The following is a 14,824-nucleotide window of genomic DNA, read 5'->3' on the forward strand; positions in this document are numbered from 1 at the left end:
TCCATCACCCAGATCTCTCCTGTGCATCCTTCCCATTCCAGCTAGGTCACCCTGCAAAGTGGGCCCCGAGACCCTCACTGCCCCAGAGAGCTCTGACCACTCTCCTCTGCACCCCACTCTGGCTCAGCATGCCTGTTAGAGCTCTAGTGGCTAGCTCCAGTTTTCTATGTATTTGTTTATACAGCTCCCTCTTCCATCAGACTGGAATGTCAATGGGGGCCGGCAGCCAGCAAGAGTGAAAAATCAATATTTACGGTGTATAAACCAGCAGACGGGGGTGAGCCATAAAAGCATCCCCCGCACCCCCACTGCGCATCACCGTGCCCACCACCCGTGGGGCTGACAGCCACGGGGTCTGGAGCTGATGACCGCATGAGGAGGGGGGTGCGCTTCTCTGTGTTTGTGAAGCCAGGTGCATTAGATGTGTGTCCATGCCGCATTCCTGCCTATATGTGTCATGTGCAGGTGTGTGTGCACGTGGGGGGCTGGAGGTATCCGAGCCCATGGCCTGCCTCAACTTGCAGGGCTGCCTACCTGAGAAGATGAGCTTCTCCTTCATGATGCTGACATCCCGGCTGGTCCGACGCACTGCAGCACTCAGCATGATCTGCTCGGGGTTGTAGCTCCGTATGCCGCCCAGGCGCCACCTGCAGAGATGGCCCACGGGCACAGGTCCTTTCCCACCCTTCCCTGGAGCAGGGTCCTGTCCAGTCCCAGAGCCTATCTGGATTTGGCCTGAGAGACCAGCTACAGATGGGGAAACAGAGGCCCAGATGAGGGTAGAGCTATAGGGCTTGAATCAGAGTCTACTGACTCTCAGCCAGGGCTCTCCAGCCTCCCCCTTGTCCCCGGAACCCAAGATCAGGTCCCCTTGCCCCTGAAGATGGTTTGTTTGGGGCTGGGGAGTTGTGTGTCAGGTGCCCACAGTTGCACAGAGACTCTGAATGGGACAGATTGGAGGAGAGCTTAGCAGGCATGACTCTGACACCCATCTGTGGGGTACACATCAATCTCAGGGAGTCCCAGCTGCTGTATCCTCCAGCTCCCCCATCAGGGCCAGGCTAGTGAAGCCAGAGGGGAAGTGAGGGAGGGAGGGGAGGCTGTGGGGGCCTTGTCTTCACAGGTTCAGAGGCAAGGGTGTCTGGGCCATAGGCTGCTCTGCTCCAGCAGCCCTGGAGGAGGGGCCTCTTTCCTTGTGGGGAGGCCGGGAATAAAAGGAAGCTGGCGGGCAAGAGATGGGGCTGTGCGGGGCGTTCAGGGGCCAGGCCGAGCCGGGGACGTGGGGTCCTGTGCCCAGCCCAAGTATTGCCTCAACAGGTCTTGCCCTGCAGTTCCTTTTAACCAACCCCATATCCCTGGTGTCCAAACTTAAGACTTTTCCTGTGGACTAGACTGAAAGATTCACTGGACCCCCACCCCCACTCCCACCAAGAGTAGCAGGGGTCAGTTTGGAAACAAGAGCCCAACCCCCAGGCACTGAGTCCTGCTGGGGTGGGAGGGGGAGCCCAGACTCCATGAGAAATCAGGTGTTTCCAGATGGGGTCAGCACAGCAGAAATGGACAGACAGATGGACAGGCAGGTGGGTGAATTAAAAGAGCAGACAGACAGGGGAAAGCAAGAAGCAGAGGGGAAGGCAGCCTGTGGTCTGGCTGGGCTGGCTGCCCTACATGTCCTTGAGGGCAGCGAATGGGTCTCTCATTTGTCACAGGGTCCCTGGCACCAACCTTAGTACCTGCTGTGTGACAGGTGCCCAGGGTATCTGTTGAGTGTATGAGTGGAGGAAGGGGGCCTGCAGGGAATGGCCTCCCTCAGGGTCCCTTCCTCTGTCAGTCCTCTCCTGACCCCCATGAAGACCGTGTCATGGCCCTGGCTGGACACTGAGCGGGCCTGGCCTGTCCATCCCAGCACTTGGGCCACCTCTGCTGCTCCCTAGCACCCTGGGGCTCTGACAGTGAAGGCCTGGCTCCTTGCTAGAGGCCCAGCACAACAGTGGCACATGGGGACGTCTGCTGACGGAGAGGATGAAGGAAGGACCAGTACGTGTCCCTTCGCTGGGCAACGTCCCTCAGCCAGGGAGCAGTTTGGGAAGCTGTCACCAGGAAGGCCAAGGCTTTGGACCAAGGTGGGGGCTTGGATCCCCCAGACCTAGGACTCATGTTGGAAATTCATAGTAAGCCCAGGAGGGAGTCATGCCAGGGTCTCTGCAGCCAGGTACATCTAGGGCAGGAAGCTCAACCACTGTGGGGTTCCCCCAGGGGAAAGCAGGGAGGCTGTGTGTATAAGGCGGGAGGAGTCGGGTAGGAGGCAGAAATGGGGAGTAAGAGAGATTAGAGACACATAGAAAGATAAGCAACGATTCAGGAGGCAAAGCCCAAGGGGAGACACCAAGAGATGGGAAGGGAGAGACAGAACTTGGTAGGGTTTGCTCAGGGCAGTAGTGAAGGCCCCTGCAAGTGCCAGCCTTGGGAGGGGTGGCCAGGCACCGTCCCTCCCCAGAGGGAGCTGCTTTGGTGCTGAGAGGCCAGGTCAGCCACCTGCTAGGAAGCACTGGCTTCCTTCCATCCACAGAAACAGCAAGGGGGACCAGAGGGCGGCTGAGCACAAATGGCGAGATGGGGAGAGGAGTGCAGGAGGCATCAGGCTACGAGGGGAGGATTCTGGGAGGGTGGCCCACCAGGGACCCTGACCCAGGCAATAGGCTTGGTGCACAGCAGGTTTTCGGATGGAACTGGAGAAGGGGATGGCGAGGAGGAGGGAGAAAGAGGAGTAGGAGAGGAAGACCACACCAGAATTACCTGATCAAGTGATAGCTGTGAGAGGCCAGAGTGCAGCAGAGAGGGGGGTGGGGAGAGAGAGGAGGGACATGCGCCGGATCAGAGCAGTGAGTGACAGAGAAAGAACGTCAGTCAGGAAAAAAACAGCCAGTTGTTTGTGGCCGGATTGGGCCCCTGCCTGGCCCTAAGCCCTCCCCCAGACCAACCCCACTTCCCGAAGGCACCGCCATCCCCCCTGCCACCCTGACAGGCAGGAGTTCTCCAGCATGCCACACCTGAGTGCTGAGTGTTGGTGACAGCCCAGACCCTGGGGAACAGGTGAGGACACAGCCGGAGAGGAGCCCAACCCGCCGGAGTCCACAGAGCCGGTCACGGCAGAGCCTGGCTCTGGGCTCCCAGCTGGGTGCTCATTCCAGAAGCCACCCGCTGGCTGAGGAGGAGGGGCTGGGGGGCCCCGCTGGGCAGTCCTACCCTGAACAGGCTGCCCAGGCAGGGCTTCTCCTGGCCTCAGGCTCAGGAGGAGGGTCACTTGGCTGGGGCAGGGGCTGGGTCAGTGGGGCATGCAAGGGGGTCATAGCCCACTCACTTCTGGAGCACGAAGATGCCGATGATGAGCGTGAAGGAGATCAGGTCCGCGGTTACCCACATGAGACAGTACTCATCGGGGGGCTGTGGACAGATGGCCCATGGCCAGTTTTCAGTCCTGGCTGGTTCATACCAGACCTCCAGACTGAGGGTCCATGGGGAGGACGACCCCATGTCACCATCAGGGAAGGACTACGGAGGACCTAGAGGGGTCTTTGGGCTTGGGGCCTTGAGATAGTATTTTGTAGGCGTGGGGTCTGAGCACTGTGGGCCTGTGTGTGTGTAGCATAAGAGACACAGTGGTCAGGGTGGAGGGGGCATGTGTTAATAAGCTTGGAGGCTTTGTGTGTTTAAGGGGGCTCCCAGTGGAAGGGGAAATGGAAGGCAGACAGCTGAATGTGGAGGTGTAAATGACGAGCTGGTATGCAGGGGTGTGTGTGGAGAGGCGTACGGCATCTGTGCAGGTATAAGAGTACGTATATCACCGTAGGGTGTGGAGTGCAGGGGCTCCCTCTCGGGGGGACCAGGGAGGGCAAAGCCTCCAGTGCGGCCAGGCCTCCCGTGCCCTCGAGCTCAGGTAAACTAGAGGAGGGACGGGGATGCGCCTGGAGTCCTTGCTGTTGGTCAGCTCCTGTGACCTGAAAATGCGAGCATCCTCATTGCTGCTGCTGCTGCTAGTAAGTCACTTCGCCTTGTCCTGAGCAGAGCCCTTGGAGGTTTGTAAGGACAGCGGGCAGGTGGATGGACACATCGTCCATAACCTAGATTCGGTTCAGTGAGCCTGACACTGTCTCAGCCATAACGAGACCCTTGGACTGGCCATCACGTCCTCAGGGAGGTGGCCGTGGAGCACAGCGGGGAGGTCGGGGCGCCCCAAGCCCCCAGTAGCACAGCTGGGACTGGAGCTCAGGCCTGTCAGGAGAGCTTCGCTCAGCCAGGTAAAAATTGGTTTTATTTGCTGTACTCTCAGAACAGCATTTAATGTCCCCTATCCTTGTCCTGTTGTTACTCTTTTTCTAATGTTTTCCCTTCCTTTAAAACACAACATAATCAATCCCCAAAACCGAAGCCCTAAGTAGTAATTTACTTCTCTAGGGCCGTTGAGTGATGTTGTTCTCCCCACGGGCTGGGCCCAGGTTCTTCTCACCCCCCAGCGCCTCAGTGCAGACCCCAGAGGTCGTGAAAATCCTCCTCCCATGCTGCTCCCCACTTGAAACCTCACCAGAGAGCCCCAAGCGTGGAGCTTGACCCCACCTTGTGCCCCAGGCTCTCTCGACACACCCCCAGGGACCCGCTGCCCCCCCACCCCCGCATTCCCCAACTCACCATGATCCAGAGTGGGGAAGGCACCTGGGACAGGGTGTGGGAGTTGTCGGACGTGACAGAGGGGACCCCCGCGCACCACAGGAGGGAGAATAGCCAGGGCGCGTTGACTGTGTAGAGGTTCACACTCAGGTTCCAGGACGTGTAGTCCCTGTGGGGCAGGCAGACAGAGGTGGTCAGCCCGCTGAGGGGGGCTTCTGGGCCCAGTGTGGGACCCCTTTATGAACTGTCCTCACAGCTGTCCCCGAGAAAGGAGTCTCCATCCCCAGAGCACCAAGCTCAGACAACACCCAGACCTGCCTGACACTCTCGAGCTCTACTCTCTGAACCACGAGCCCCAGTGTGTCCGACCCCCCACGCCCCACCGTGTGAGCTGGGGTGGGCACCTGAGCTCCTGGCGGGACACCTGAGTGTAGCGCAGGTTCAGCCTCTGGATGTGGCCTCTCCGCAGGCTGGCAGCCGCCTCTTTGGAGCCTGATGTCTGCTGGAAACCGGGAGCCACCTTCCGCACGAAGGGCCTCTGCCAGTTGGGCAGCCACATGACCTGCAGGCGGGAGCGGGCAGCCTCACCTGGGGTTACAGCATCTACCCCTCCTAAAGCCCCTGGGAGGGTTCAAGGCAATGGGACGTGGCCCACGGTGAGGCTCATGTGTAATAAGCATCTACAGGGGACAGCGTGGTCCAGCCGAGCCTGTGAAACTGCTCTCCCCTCCAGACCACTGTCACAAGACGGATAACCCACGTCACTCTGCAGCTTGCCACCAGTCCCGTGTGCTGCCGTGAAGTGGTTTCTGATTTCTCTGATCTCTGAGTGTGAGGCTGCAAGGATGCGGAAATAGCAGTGTTCCAGAGAGCCTGCTCCTACCTGCTGTCCACTCTGAAGGCCTTCCTTTTTTCCCTCTGGGCCCTGGGCTGACCTGTCAGGACGGCAAGGGGCGCGCTCCCGCTTCTTGCCCCGGCAGAAGTGGAGGTCCGGGCAGGCGGCGCAGAGGTGGGGCCTCACCTGGTGCTGGGGGAAGCCAGAGCGCAGCAGGGCATCCAGCGTGGCATTGAGGAAGCTGCTGCGGTAGGGATGCTCGCGAGGCGGTTCTCGCAGGTTGAGCAGCAGGGTGGCGTTGCCCTTGGCCAGCTCCAGGAGCTCCGCCAAGCTGCAGATGGACTGGTTCTGTGCCTCCCTGTGGTCGGAGGGCGAGAGGGAGCTGGCCGTCCAGAAGGGGTCCGTCTGGCAGAGACAGGGATACACACGGCTACATCACCAGCACCCCCAGCACCAAGGGGCTGCTGGGGCACGGGGTCAGGCAACCTGCTGGCTGGGGCCCTGTGGGGGGTCTAGGAGACTCCAACCCTAGCTTTTCCATGCGACCCTGGTTTTCTGGAAGTCATTTGCTTGGGACTTCTCCCAGACCCCGGCACATTCTCCTTTAGTAGCATTTCATAGGAACCAGTCTCCCTCTGGAGTTTGACAGAGCCATAGTTTTTACCTGTTAACTCTCATCATCGCCGTCAACTTTTTCTGATGGGGAAGATAGAACCAGAACAAGCAGTGGCGACCACGCCACATGGCACCCGGGCTCAGTGGCGGGAGCTCAAGCAGGCCTCTAACCGGCCTGGCTGGGAGTCCCTGCTGCTAGGGGACTAGCGGCCCTCTGAGCTGCTGGCCGCCCCCGGCCCCCTCACTCCGTGGGGTCCCACCTGTGTGGTCCATGCCTAGGGCTGGGACAGGTATAGCCACACCTTCAGGAACCACTGGCCAGCATTGAGCCTCTGTAGGATGGTCCAGTTGAGCATGGAGGCAGGACTGCGTGCGAGCTCCGGAAACTCCTGCTCCACATTGGTGGTTCGCCGTAGGGTATTGTCGTGCATGAGGAAGGGCACGCCGTCCAGGCTGCGGGAAGGTGGGACCCCCACGTCACTGTCCACCCAGGTCCCTCACTTGTCTGCCAGTGATCCCTCCCCAACCCCCACACACTCCTTCCCACCCACTTATACCAGCCCCCATGGAACCCAAGCGGGCTTTGCTCCTTTCTGGGCCTCAGGCTCCCTGTGTGCACAGTGTGGATGGGGTGAGTCCCTCTGGCTTTCTGTGAGGGTTAGAGTGGGGTAGCAGAAAGGTGCTACCTCATTTGATAATGGGGACACTGAGGCTGGGAAAGGCAATTATCTAGCTTAAGCCCACTAGCCCGGGAAGTGGTAGAACCTGATGAGAACCCAATCCATGTGATGCCATAATCGTACAGGACAAATGCAGGCCCTCTGGACACATTCCCCCCGCCGCCCTCCTCCTCTACCCCACTGGGGCTGCCAACAGCCCATGTGGTATCTTGGAAGAGGTACACACGGCCCCCTTCCTCAGGGCATCTTACCACCACCTGCTGGAAAGTGATGAACACACAGTTCTGTGGTGTCTACACTCGGAGCCTCACACGCGTTGTGCCCTCACTCACTGCACCACCTGTGTAAACTGTATGCAGTAGCTCCCCCTTCCCCTTCTCAGAGCTCCTCTGTTGTGAGATGGCTATGAATTCTTCTCAACCTTTGTACTAATACGGGCTTTTACAATCTCCATGTTGAGAACACAGAAATCGTTTTATGTGGTCTTTGAACACCACAGCGATTGTCTCACTCTGCAGTGTGCTTATCTCCCTTACCCGTGTTCGAGTTCCGTCTTGCTGAGCCACACAGAGCTGGTCTTTCCTTTGACTGCATCTGTGGCGGGACTGTAGGTCCCACTCCCCTACCTCTGCTTGAACCATGAGCACCTATCCGTCTCCCTATTTTGTATCCTGGCATTTGGCACAAACAGGGTGTGAGCCCTCCATGGCTTATCCAAGCCTCTGCTCTCCCATCTCTGAGGCTCTGGGACCTAAGGTTCAGCAGAGTCCCAAATGTGGATGCAGCAGGGATGAGGGGGGACTGTGGTCCTCCCAACACCCACACCTACCTGATGGTGACGTCAGCCTGTAAGCCATACAGCTTCTGCTCCAGGGCCTTCCGGAAGGACATCAGCGTGTGCTCTGGGGCCAGCTGGGCAGGAAAGGAGAGCCAAGATTTAGCTGATAGACACCTCCCAACTGACGCAGAACCTTCTGTGTCAGGAGGCTGGAGTAGGCTGCTTCTAGTTCGCACTCGTCCAGGCAGTAGCCGCAGGACCCCGGGCACCCATGCAGCTTCTCTGAGGCTCCATTTCCTCATCTGTTAAATCGTGCCTGCCTCACAAGTTTTGTCAGCGGGGGAGGAGGCAGGGGTGGTTAGTGTTGATGTACATAAATGAGGGGGTGTGAAGGCTCTTATACAGCTCTCTGCCTTGTGGCAGTCTTGGGCTGGGGCTGCAAGCCATGTTTCCTCCTGGTTACCCCCAGGGTCTGGGTGGAGATCCCAGAGGGAGAGGAGAGGGTACTCAGGATGGCAGTTTCCACGGGGTGCCCAGTTTTTGCATCTGTACAGACATCACAAGACCATCTCCTAGATGGTTACATGGATTATAAGCCCCTAACATGTTGCCTGATAAGCTTAAGTGCTTAAAAAGGAAGCACTTACTTAAAGTAAGTGCTTAAAAAGGGACTACTATTAATCCTATAGCATATACATCTGAAGATCCTGGTTCTAGCCCTGGCCCTGCCATAGCTTTGTGACCATTGGTGCATCTCTTTCTCCTATGGACCTCAGTTTCCCCGTTTTCCCCTTGGGGGTGTATATTCAATGTTCTCTGAATTCACTGGTCCTTCCAGTTGGGAGTCATAGTTCCAAGTCACCCTCCCTAGTCTGTCTGGTCTGAAGACCCTGTCATACCCTGTGTCACCACTGGGGGTCACGACTGTACCAAGGATTGGACTAGGAGCCAGAGCAGTGCCGGCTGGAAGGGGAAGGGAGGTCTGGCAGTGAAGGGATGGGCCGATCTCATTCCCACCAAGGCACACTTATGCCCATCTTCTCTCCCTCTGGCCATGCTCCTCCCACACGTAACACATCCCCTTCCTCTGGGAGGCAGCCCGGTACAGCAAGGGCTGTGGGGCTGAGAAGGAATGATTCCACTTCCCTCTCACCTCACCTCTGCACCTTGGCTTCTCTAGTTGTAAAACAGGCTAATGTTATCGAGCTCAAAGGAGAGAAGAGAGACAGCAGCAGTCTCTATAACTGAGCTCCTTTCTTCCTCTTTCTCTGGGGCAGAGCAGCTCTGGAGGACAGGGCTCCCTTCTCCCAATCAGGTGGGCTGTGTGAGGCCCCACCCAGAGGCAGCCCAGGGCCTCAGAGGCATCAGAGACAGGCATGGACTTGTTGGAGTTCCTGCCCCTCCCGCCTCTAAATGTCCTATGGCCAGGCCTCTCACAGGTGACCACCTGGGGGGTGCCAGCGCTCCCCTGTGGGCTGTAGCTGCAGAAGGTAGACTGTAGCTGCAGAAGGTAGACTGTGGGGAGACACAAAGGAGCACAGCAGGGGCAACAAATACCCCTGGGGAGCAGAGGCAGGGCAGAGGTTTTGTAAACTCAGGTCTCCCTGGGATAGGTGTTGGCCCCTGGAGAAAGAGCTGTGGAAACTTAGCCCTCCCTGGCCAGCCTGGGGACCCGAAAAGGGCTCCAAGGAGCACACAGGGTTTCAGGGTGAATCTTCATCCCTACATGCCTCAGGCCTAAGCCCAACTGGAATTCTGCTGTCAGGAATGTGTATGTGGGGGTGGCTGGCACAAACGGGCCCATACACCCAAGAGCACACGGATGCCCTCTCAGAGACAGCAGTGTGCACTCAGGCTTGTCACACCCAGATGCATGGGTCCAGAAGCAGTGACACACTCGGGTGTAGACCCCAACACACATGCAGGCACAGTGATACACGGCGCTGTGTCAAACACGCGTGCCAGCCATTCCGCAGCCGCCTTGGGGATGCGATCAGCCAGAGGAACAACGTGGGAAATTCTACAGGAGAAATGACTCCGTTTCTTTGACATATAAACAGCATATGGAAAAAAGGGAGGGGGATCACCATATACTAGAAGATACTGGGAAGATGTGTCAGCCAGATGCGCCATGTGGACCCCATTTGGATCCTGATTGTTAACAACTCCGCTGTAAAAAGGAGTTTTTGAGTCAACAAAGGAAAGCTAAACATGGATGCAGCATAAGATAATATTAAAGAATTACTATTAATTTGGTTGGGTGTAACAGCAGCATTATAGTTGTCATTATATTAAAACAACAACAAAAAAAGTCCTTATGGATTAGAGATCCATCCTGAAGTATGTATAGGCAAAACAATATGATGTCTGGATAGCTGAGATTTGCTTTAAAATATTGTAGCAGCAGGGTGCCTGGCTGGCTCAGTCTGTGGAGCATGACGCTTTCTTTTTAAAAAGATTTTATTGGGGCACCTGGGTGGCTCAGTGGGTTAAGCGTCTGCCTTCAGCTCGGATCACGGTCTCAGGGTCCTGGGATCCAGCCCCACATGGGCTCTTTGCTCAGCAGGGAGCCCATCCCCCCCCCCCCCCCCGCCTGCCTCTCTGCCTACTTCTGATCTCTGTCAAATAAATAAAGTTAAAAAAAAGATTTTATTTATTTTTGAGAGACGGGGCGAGAGCATGGGGTGTGGGGCAGGAGGAGCAGAGGAAGAGGGAGAGAATCCCAAGCAGCTCCTTCCCTTTGGCTGAGCACCACCCCTTCAGGGCTTGTCCCTGGACCTCTGGAGCAGGCGGGTGAGTGATCTGGGTCCTGGATGGAGGAGGGGCTGTAATCTTGGGCTCCACCCACCCTCAGGGGCTGTGCTTCTAAGCTTTGCTCATGATCCTTTGTAGCGTAAGGCTCAGAGGGGACTGGTGAGACACATAGGCAATATGGGGCAAAACTGGACCCCAACCCCAGATCCCTCTGACTCCACAGCCATGCCTTTCCAGCTAGTTTCCTCCAGGTGCTGGGACCAGTAAGGGATATATGTTGGGAGGACTCCAGAGTCCAGCTTGGGCACAGGTGTCTGAATCTTACCTAGAAAATGGGCACAGTAACACTCACCACAGGTAGTGAGGAAGAACCTAAGGGTGATTCACAGCCGAATCGGACTGAACACCACCTTTTAAAAGTTACTTTGTGAGGCCACCTTGACTACCCTGAAATTCAGTAATATCATGGAACTCTGAATCACTGCAAAAACCAAGAAAAAGCTCTCACGAAGTCCTCGAGCGCTCCCTGGGGGTGGGAAGTGGTACTGCTTCTGTTAAGAACCACAAGTTCAGGGTGTTCTTGAAGGAACCCCTGGTCCAGAGAAGGGAGAGGGCCTGCCCCAGAAAGCAGGAATGTCTCCCTCTTACTGTCTGTGCACCAGGCTCATAGCCGGGCCCTTCACGTGTGCTAAGTCCTACTTCACACGGCCCAGACACTCTCCATTAGCCCAGGACACAAGATGAGGAAATGGGACAGAGCAGATAGGGATTGATCCAGGCTCCCACAGCTGCCAAAAGGCCAAGGAAGCATGGCTCTGAACCCGTCCTCTCAAGTGGAAGGTCTGCTGTGGGTTCATAGGGCTCGGACTTTGACTTCTTCTCTCTCCATTTCAACCCTGTTCAGCTACATTCTGATTAGCAATGGGCTCTGAGCTGCACCCATCCCCTCCGTCCCCAGCAGCCTGGAAGGTGTTCTTTCTGGTTCATGCAACCCAGGGTCCTGCTGTTCTCCCCACACCTGGCACTCTCTCTCCCGGGCCTTCCCAACCCACAACCTGGCTAGGTCTGGCCCCGGCCTGAAGCCTTCCTGTATCTCCCCAGGGCCCTCGGGATAAAAGTTAAATATTTTTAGCAAGATGCCTTCAGGATGCTTCAGGATTCAGTCCCATCTAAGCTCCCCAGCTTTTCCGCCAGTTCTCCCACATACCCTCTGGAAGGGATTACTGCGGTTGCTACACTATTCTTATTCTGTCCCTTTCCCTACAAGGTCCTCCCTACAAGGAGCTAGTCTTGGCCTGTCTCCCCCAGAATGGCAGCTCCTCCCCCCAACTCTGTTAGGACCCTCAGGTGGCACTCACCATGGGAGCGCCGCGGTGGCCGATGAGGGCAGGCTTGGGGCCCAGGTCCTTTTTCTCCATGATGCAGGGAGAGGAGATGGTGAGAGGTGCCAGGTACAAGGCAAACACAATGGCGAAGAAGGTACAGAGAATGGCCATCTGGGAGGCTGCAGACACAGGCCGTGAGTGATGCTGTCTGGTGAGCTGTGTGGCCCCCAGGAGGCCCACCCATGAACTGTGGGCAGGTTGGAGGCAGGGGGGATGCTGGACCTCTCTTCCCTCCACCTGTCAGGACCCAGACACTCTGTGGGGACCCTGCACCATGGGCAGCTGCCATTGGGAAGGTGAGCTTGACTTCTAACTCCCACATAGACAGGCATGCAGAAGAGGAGACCTGCAGGGCCGACTGGGGCTGCAGTCCTCGGCGGAATGTGTGGGCCACTCTGAACCAGAACCCCCCATGCCGAGAGCGACACCTTGTCCCCAGGCCACCGAGGTGAGGGCAGGTAGTCATACTTACAGGTCCTTTCTGCCCGGGCGAACTGTCCTGCCACGATCCAGGAGAGTGCAGTGATGGCGACCAGGGCCCCGATGTGCAGGAATGGTGCTGTGCCCTTGTGTATGGGAAGGGGCAAGAGGACCCATTGGCTCGTAGCCATGCCCATTCCCTCCGGTCACCAGAGGGAATCTCTGTCTCTATCCATGGGGATAGAGACAGGGAATAGCCTGTCTCTATCCATGGGGCAGGCAACTCTGTCTCCATTTTTCAGTGGAGGACACTCGGGGTGCAGAAACCCCGAGCTGTAGCCTCCTTCCTGCTCTGACTTACTCTGTGACCCAGACTGCTCCCTATTCCCTCTGGGCCTTTGGAGAGACGTGAACCATGAAATAGCACTGCCTTGTTTGGAAGGTTCTGAGGAAGCAGCTGCCCATCATCCCCCCCCCCCCCAACTCACCTGCAGGGAGATAAGCAGCACCTCCCATTCGTCCTCCCACAGCTGGGCCACGGCTGACATGGCTACCACTGTGGACACCAGGATGACCACCAGCCCTATCTGGAAGGGGAAGAGTCACCAGATAGAGAGTCAGAACAGGTGTGCCTGGACAGCCAAAGTGTCCCCAGTGTGTCTGAGAGGGGAGCAGAGGCAGCAGGAGAGGCTGAGAGACACAGGGAGGAATGGAGAGTGCAAGAGAGACCCACAAAGCAGGGAGGCGGGGAAGTGGAGAAGAGGCATGACTGTAAGAGAGCCAGAGCCGGCCAGCCAGAAGCGACAGTGAGGGACAGAGGCAGGAGGAGGCCGGCAGACCTCAAGCAAACAGGAGAGAGGCTGGAGAGGAGAGAAGGTGGGAGGAAGCTGGGGGGAGGTGGAGGTGCAGCCCAGTGTTAGCCCCACTGAGGATGTGAGGAGGGAAGATATTCGGCCAGTGGGGACATCTGCTGGGCTCAGCCGGTCACTCTCCTAGCCCAGCCAGCAGCTCTTGGGGTGAAGGGTGACTTGTCCAGTGCCATGGGGCCAGAGGCAGAGGAGCTGGGTCCCCTGCAGGAGCTGAGAGCCCCGGAGGTTGGAGCAAGCTAGAATGAGGCGGGGTGCAGCCCCACTGGCCCCACTGCCAAGGCTTGCTCCCAGCCCCCACCTCCGAGCTTCTAGCTTCTGGGGCTGGGGGGGGGGGGGGCGCGCTGCCCTCTGAGCTGCCTCCTGGAGGAAGCAAGGAGTGTGACTCCAAGGGAAGACAACACAGGACCTCCACAGGACAGATGGATATGGAATATCTCATGCAAAGCCAGATTCTCCCCCAAAACAAAGCGCAGTCCAGTTTCTAACGAACCCCCCCACCGCAGCCACCTTTGCCTCATTGCCAAGCCTGACACCTTAAAGTCACACCTCTTCCCCAAATCCCCCAACCCCCTCTCCATAATGGGCCAGTCAAGGCCCCACCCTGCCCTACAGCTGCTGTCTCCCCACTGTCCCCCTTCCTGCAGCGCCTTCCTCGAGGCAGCAGCCTTCTGAGAGCCCTCCACCAACTGAACGAGGGCAGAGACAGCGGTGGATCCATCTCCGTCCCCTGCTAGCCAGGGAAGAGTCATTCCTCCTGGGATTAAGTTTTCCTTTGGAGGTTTGGCACTGCAGACCATCAGCCTGGAGATGAACGTTCCCATAAGCAGCAGTGATGAGGCTGAGATGGGCGGGGGCCTTTATGGCTGTAACATACTGGCCTGGGGGACACGGGAAGAGGGAGGCACAGGTAGACAGAGGGCCTGTGTGCCTGGGGCCAGGGGAGGGACATCCTGCTTTCCTCGTGTTTATTCTTCTAATGTCCCAGGTGAGGTCATGATCACCTTGATTTTACGCGCAGGGAAACTGCTCAGCACAAGGGAGGTTTGCTGTGTAGTTCTGAGGAGGCAGATCCAGAAGCAAACCCCATCCTGCCTGTCCCAGAGGTCATGCTCTTTCTGGGGTGTCACACTGCCGTGGAGGGAGGCGGAGGGGTGTGCTCGCCATCCCTGAGAATCCCTGCTCCACACACAGGCTCTCTGCCCCTCGCCCCGCTGCCCCCTCCAGGCTGGCCCTGGGCACCGCAAAAGTCTCTGGAGGGTTGCTTCTGATAGTCTTACTACATTTAACTGCTAGTGGAAAGGCTTGCAGTAACGCTGATTTCCCATAATCCTAGCACAATTAAAATTATTATTCTCTCCGAGTCTTGCCGTTGCTGTCGTGGCAACCATTATGCTTAGAGGCATTACTGCGGTGTTCAGTGTCTGTGGGGTCCCCCCCACCCCACTATCTTCTGAAGCCACAATAACAGCACTGACGCCCAGCATGACCATTGTTCCTCAAATCTGACTGGAAAGGATAGAGTTCATGCAGAAGGCCCAGGGATGGCCCGCTCGGCTCCTGTGAAAGCGGTCTTTGTTCTTCTGCACAGGTGGGGCCGTGGTTTGAGAGGACAGCGGAAGGGACAGAGACACAGGCAGCCTGTCCATGCAGCAAGGGGCTGGAAGCCAGGCTTGCAGAGGGGTCACAGGGCGGCCTCCCGGGGGCAGCTGGATGCTGGGCTCTGTGGTCCCCATGGCCGGCTGGGGTTCGTGGCCCTGCACGTCCCATCCTTCAGACCCCAACTCTGCAGCCCTATGAGGAGAGGTTAGCCTCTCCTGAGCTGT

General features: G+C 57.5%; 1 protein-coding gene across 7 annotated transcripts in view; it reads right to left on the reverse strand.

Moving 5' to 3' along the window:
• Positions 1-14,824, reverse strand: part of GDPD5 (glycerophosphodiester phosphodiesterase domain containing 5) — an 81,687-nt gene that overhangs the window by 3,049 nt on the left and 63,814 nt on the right. For 6 of the 7 annotated variants that reach the window (XM_046016079.1, XM_046016074.1, XM_046016077.1 and 3 more), the window contains 11 exons: positions 12,621-12,719; positions 12,185-12,278; positions 11,686-11,831; positions 7,625-7,707; positions 6,418-6,568; positions 5,687-5,905; positions 5,070-5,227; positions 4,687-4,834; positions 3,362-3,444; positions 2,797-2,811; positions 535-647 (listed from right to left, as the gene is read on the reverse strand). In XM_046016079.1, coding sequence (XP_045872035.1) covers positions 535-647; positions 2,797-2,811; positions 3,362-3,444; positions 4,687-4,834; positions 5,070-5,227; positions 5,687-5,905; positions 6,418-6,568; positions 7,625-7,707; positions 11,686-11,831; positions 12,185-12,278; positions 12,621-12,719 — 1,309 coding nt within the window. The remainder of the gene's footprint in view (positions 1-534; positions 648-2,796; positions 2,812-3,361; positions 3,445-4,686; positions 4,835-5,069; positions 5,228-5,686; positions 5,906-6,417; positions 6,569-7,624; positions 7,708-11,685; positions 11,832-12,184; positions 12,279-12,620; positions 12,720-14,824) is intronic. The other variant, XM_046016080.1, reaches the window with a different exon arrangement.

The sequence above is a fragment of the Meles meles genome, chromosome 8 (assembly GCF_922984935.1).
Source record: "Meles meles chromosome 8, mMelMel3.1 paternal haplotype, whole genome shotgun sequence".
NCBI lineage: Eukaryota > Metazoa > Chordata > Mammalia > Carnivora > Mustelidae > Meles > Meles meles.